The sequence below is a fragment of the Podarcis melisellensis genome, assembly GCF_964234715.1.
Source record: "Podarcis melisellensis genome assembly, chromosome: 3".
NCBI classification, from domain to species: domain Eukaryota; kingdom Metazoa; phylum Chordata; class Lepidosauria; order Squamata; family Lacertidae; genus Podarcis; species Podarcis melisellensis.
Genome location: NC_138530.1, coordinates 3,019,067 through 3,025,066, shown reverse-complemented (window position 1 = coordinate 3,025,066; position 6,000 = coordinate 3,019,067). Strand labels below are relative to the sequence as shown.

Here is a 6,000-nt window from a genome sequence, read left to right as displayed (position 1 = left end):
AAAAATACAGTAAAATATCACACGTTAAAAACTTCTCTGAACAGGGCTGCCTTCAGATGTCTTCTGAATGTCAGGTAGTTGTTTATCGCTTTGACATCTGCTGGAAGGGCGTTCCACAGGGCGGGCGCCACTACCGAGAAGGCCCTCTGCCTGGTTCCCTGTAGCTTTGCTTCTCGCAATGAGGGAACCGCCAGAAGGCCCTCGGCGCTGGACCTCAGCGTCCGGGCAGAATGATGGGGGTGGAGACGCTCCTTCAGGTATACTGGACCGAGGCCGTTTAGGGTTTTAAAGGTCAGCACCAACACTTTGAATTGTGCTCGGAAACATACTGGGAGCCAATGTAGGTCTTTCAAGACCGGTGTTATATGGTGTTATAATGATTATATTATAAACAGTAGTTTAAGTGCTGCCGACTGACCCAAATTGCAAGCCATGGTTTGATTGTGGTTTGACCCCCTCCCCCCATTTTTGTAGGACGTGCTTAAGAGCCATAAGCTCCTGCACTTCAACAAACTAGCAGACCTCCTCTTCAGGTAGGTGCCTGGATTGGACTAGATGGTTCTTTGGGTCTCTTCCAACTCTACAATTCTTTGATTCAAGGAGGAGGAGGAGGAAGTGCTTATTCTCAGTCCAATAAACCATGGTGTGTTGGACCTGAAACTCTTAAGCCAGGTGAATTATCTTGGACAGTTTTCTTAAAAATATAACCATTCTTTCACTTACGAACTTTCAGCAGAATCAATATGAGCTGAAAACTTGTGGGGAAGGGGCTATTTCTGGTGTTTGGGGCTTTGCGCTATTAAAACATGATTGTTAGTCCATTTTCTGTTGTTAAGAACGAATTACATTATACAGTGGTACCTCGGCTTTGGAACGTAATCCGTTCTGGAAGACCGTTTGAGTTCCGAAACGTTTGAAAATGGAAATCTCAATATGGAAGCCTCAGAATGGAAAACTCAATATGGAAGCCACGTGGCATGTTTGACTTCCGAAAAGTGTTTGAAAACCAAAGCATTTACTTCTGGGTTTATGGCATTTGAAAACCGAAACGTTCGTCAACGGAGACGTTCGAAAACCAAGGTACCACTGTAACACATTTTTTCCATGCCACCAACGTGAAAATCCATTTTGTTTCCGAAAGCACCCACAGCCGTTCAGAGCAAATCCGCAATGGCTTCTTCCCAAAGCCAACCGCCAGCGCTTGAGCCAGGTTCGTTGCTCGGGTCCTGCTTAGAGCTTGGCCATCGACTGCAGTGGCACATCCTTGTGAACGCCCTGCAACCACTCGATGAGGATCTTGTTCAGAGCCGCAGGCCTGAGAGGAAACAGGTACGAAAAACAAAGACCTCAACCCGGTGCCCACAGGAACTAAACTGCTGCCAAGCCACATTCTGCATTTTTTTTCCACGCGGCATAGCTTTTCCATGCTCCTTTTCATGTGTGGAGGAGTGTGACCGGGGAGAGAACATGCAGACAATGCACAGGGTGGAAGGGAGCTGTTCTGGCGCGCTCCCTGGGAACAGGAGCTGCAACGGAGCTGGACTCCATCTCACTTTCGCCATGAGCACACTAGAGCTGCCCTTTTGCAAACCACAGTGAGAATGGCTGAGTTTGCACGACACAGTAAACTGTGGCTTTACAGGGATCACACAAACATGGAGAAGATAAGACGGAGAAAGGAGGCGTGAGAGCCGTCTTCAAATATCTGAAGGGCCGTCAACTGGGAGATGGAGCAAGCTTGCTTTCTCCTGACCTGGAGGGTCGGACCCAAACCAACGGGTTCAAGTGACAAGGAGATTCTTGCTAAACCTGAGGAAGAACCTTCTGGTGGCAAGAGCTGTTTGACGGTGAAAGGCACTCCCTCGGATGGTGGTGGAATCCTTCAACTGGAGGTTTTTACAGAGCAGTTGGATGTCCATCTGTCAGGGATTCTTTTGCTGTGATTCATGTATTGTAGGAGGTTGAGCTAGATTGCTCAATAATAGAATATTATTCTATTCTATTCTATTCTATTCTATTCTATTCTATTCTGTTCTGTTCTGTTCTGTTCTGTTCTGTTCTGTTCTGTTCTGTTCTGTCCTGTCCTGTCCTGTCCTGCAGACCCAGAAGCTGCTTTGCTCTTCCGCCTTCCTTAGCCATGTGCCTTACATAGCTAAGTCAACATGTGGTTTACCATGCCATAGGAAGCAGAATTTTTGGTTAGCCTTGTTAGGATTCATTTCCCGTGTTGCAGTCATGGGATTGTTTTTATCATATGACGGTATATGTTTTCATTCCACATTGTGGGAAGTGACGGAGACAGGATGTTTATATTACTGTGTTTCCGTGATGTAGGACTTTTGTCCTTTGTCCTTTCTCTTTGCTGGTCTGATGCTGAAGAAGGAGGAGCTGAGTTACGATGCTCCGAGTGTATATATGTAAATAAACATAGTTTAGCCAAAATGCTGCGCTACTGAGTCTGAACGCTGACTGCCTATACTCTGCTGGTCCTGAAGTGTGCCGATGCCTTTGAGGCTGTGATGTTCGGACTGGAAAAAGTTATTGAATCTCCCAAACGACTGATCAGGAGGCAGAGAACCTGCCAGTCGGGTTTGTGTCTCTGCCGGACTCCTACTCGTGTGTAGGACCTCCTGACAAGCCTCTCTCCTTATGAGCTGTATCTCGCTGTTGGTGTGGAAGCTTAAATGTGAGTCCCAGTCTGAATGACACACCAAGTCACTGGCTAAGCTCACTGTGAAACAGGAGCAAAAAGGTCCCATTCTGCATCCTCTCCGGTTGCCTGCCAGAGATCCTGGAAGTTCCAGTCCCTTCTCCAGCAGGGATGGGGGTGCAGATGAGCCTGTGGGGCTCGGAGACTCTGTATATTCCCCTGCTCTGTCTTAAGGTAAGTTACCGGGCCCTTGGTTCAGTTGGGAGGGACAGCAGGTACTTGGTGGGTAGACTTAAAGTTTTGTGGGGAATGTTTCAACCAGGTGCCTGCAAATGGCCCCAGCCTTTCTGAACGTCCAGCCTGCAACTCTTAAGAGCGGCTTCACCCCTTTGTATCCCTCCAAGTCCTGCACTGGTGACCTGGGAAAGGCATTAAAGGTCAAGGGACCCCCGACCATTAGGTCCAGTCGTGGCCGACTCTGGGGTTGCGGCACTCATCTCGCTTTATTGACCGAGGGAGCCGGCGTACAGCTTCCGGGTCATGTGGCCAGCATGACTAAGCCGCTTCTGGCGAAGCAGAGCAGCACACGGAAACGCTGTTTACCTTCCCGCCAGAGTGGTACCTATTTATCTACTTGCACTTTGACGTGCTTTCGAACTGCTAGGTTGGCAGGAGCAGGGACCGAGCAACGGGAGCTCACCCCGTCATTGCGGGGATTCGAACCGCCGACCTTCTGATTGGCAAGTCTTAGGCTCTGTGGTTTAACCCATAGCGCCACCCGCGTCCTTTAGGCATTAGGCAGGGATAAAAGCCTTGCACCACAATCCAGCGCTGGGCAACTGAGGGAATGGCTAAGACTAGCCAGCAAGGCTAACTCTTCACACCAGGGTGGGGAAACCTTTTACGACAGAGGGCTGCCTGCCTTCATGGGCAAGCCTTTTGTGAGTCCCTCGCCAGTAGTGCGTGTGGCCAGGGGCAAAGTGAGAGGAGCAATGGATGTGATTCATATATTTGAACAGCAGGGTACATTCCAGAGGTTTATACAGTCGTACCCTGGTTCTCGAAAGGAATCTGTTCCGTAAGTCCGTTCAGCTTCCGAAAAAAGTTCACAAACTGGAACACTTACTTCCAGGTTTGCGGCATTCGGGAGCCAAAATGTTCGAGTCACAAGGTGTTTGAGAACCAAGGTACGACTCTACACACACACACACACACACACACACACACTTTGCCATCTTCAACCCAGACAAGCAAGGGGCATTGACACACTGCCGGCACACATCCTGGCTTGGCATACAGGAGGCTGCAGAGAAGGGCAACTGAGGTCTCCACCTAATCCAGCCTCCTGTTTTCAGTGGCCACCCAGATGCCTCCCCTGGGAAACACGCAAGCAGGATCTGAGCACAAGAGAAGTCTCTGCTTCTCCGGTTTCCGGCAACTGGTACTAAGAAGCGTCGCTGCCTCCAATGGTGGATGAAGAGCGCAGCCATTGTAGCGAGGAGCCATCGATAGCCCTCTCCTCCTCTTTGCACAGTCCTCTTTTAAAGCCATCTAGGTTGCTTCCCAGTGAGGTATGGAAGTGAGAGCTGGACCATCAAGAAGGCTGATCGCCGAAGAATGGATGCTTTTGAATTCTGGTGCTGGAGGAGACTCTTGAGAGTCCCATGGACTGCAAGAAGATCAAACCTCTCCATTCTGAAGGAAATCAGCCCTGAGTGCTCAATGGAAGGACAGATCCTGAAGCTGAGGCTCCAAGACTTTGGCCACCTCATGAGAAGACTCCCTGGAAAAGACCCTGATGTTGGGAAAGATGGAGGGCACAAGGAGAAGGGGACGACAGAGGACGAGATGGTGGGACAGTGTTCTCGAAGCTACCAGCAGGAGTTTGACCAAACTGCGGGAGGCAGTGGAAGACAGGAGTGCCTGGTCCATGGGGTCATGAAGAGTCGGACTTGAGTCAACGACTAAACAACAACAGGTTGCTTCCTGTGGCAGGGAGTGCCACAGTTTAACCGTGTGCTGCATTAAGAAATACTCTCTCCTCTGCACATGCACACAGCGGTCTTTCTGCCCAGGTGCTGCATCCGCCTGCAGATTAGATACCATGTGCCCTTTACAACTGTGTTCACCCCCCACCACTCTAATTCCCGCCCCATAAATCCAGGAGAATATTCCACCATGTCGTTTAAATTGGCAAGATGTTATACCTCCTTGTAAAGTTTGATGTGGGGGTTGGGAGCGGGCAAGAAAGAAAGACGACTCTGACCCTTACTGAGAGCTGAGCTGTCCCCACTTCCCGCCCCGATTTATTCATCCTGCGCCGGAATTTATTGTTCCATCAGTGGGGGGATGTCTCTGCCGAAAGGCAATTCCACCCAGCGGCTCATTTAATGGTCTTCTAGACAGCGCTGATAGTTGGGTTATTTTTTTACAGCTGCTGCGACATTAGGATGAGATGGAGGTTTATGAGTTGCGGATGAACAATGGGGGCAGGAAGGGGATGAGGCAGGGTGGGTGTTCATGGAAGAAATAAAACACCTCTTTGCACACATACACACAGACAGAGGCATGGAAGAACTTGGTGCAAAAGAAACTTTGGTGAGGGGAACTGGGGACTGAGGCTTGGTTTAGAGGGCACCATCAGTACAGTGGCCCAGAGGTCTGCAGGCACACGTCGCTCTACAGTGGTGCCTCGCAAGACGAAAATAATCCGGTCCAAGAGTCTCTTCGTCTAGCGGTTTGTTCGTCTTGCGAAGCAAGCCCATTGACGGCTTAGCGGATTAGCGCTATTAGCGGTTTAGCGGCTTCTAGCGGCTTATCAGCTTAGCGGATAAGCGGCTTGGAAAAAGGGGGGGGGAAGGAAAAACCCCCGCAGGAACTCGCAAGACATTTTCATCTTGCAAAGCAAGCCCATAGGAAATTCGTTTTGCGAAGCACCTCCAAAACGGAAAACTCTTTCGTCTAGCGAGTTTTCCGTCTTGCGAGGCATTCGTCTTGCGGGGCACCACTGTACTGGGAAGAATAGGGATGTGCAGCTGTCAATTTTGGTTTCTCCCTGAGAGGCACAGCACCTCCGTAACTCACAACAGAAAGTGGATACAGGAGAAGATTCTCTCCCCTCCCTCCTAGCGCCAGAACTCATGGGCAGCCAACAAAGCTGAATGTTGGGAGATTTGGGACTGAGAAAATAGTCCTTCTTTACACAGCACAAACGGCGGCAGCGAGGGCCACCAACTTGGAGGGCTTTAAAAGAGGACCGAGCAACTTCACAGAGGAAGGAAAGGCTACCAATGGTTGCTAGACACAGTGGTTACGTTCCGCTTCCATAGTTGTGAGGCAGAATTGCTTCT

General features: G+C 49.9%; 1 protein-coding gene across 1 annotated transcript in view; it reads right to left on the bottom strand.

The window, feature by feature from the left end:
* Positions 1-504: 504 nt before the first annotated feature.
* Positions 505-6,000, bottom strand: part of EPHX2 (epoxide hydrolase 2) — a 98,713-nt gene continuing 93,217 nt past the window's right edge. Inside the window, exon 19 of the mRNA XM_081904092.1 lies at positions 505-1,315. Within this exon, the coding sequence (XP_081760218.1) occupies positions 1,231-1,315 (85 nt within the window). The 3' untranslated portion in view covers positions 505-1,230. The remainder of the gene's footprint in view (positions 1,316-6,000) is intronic.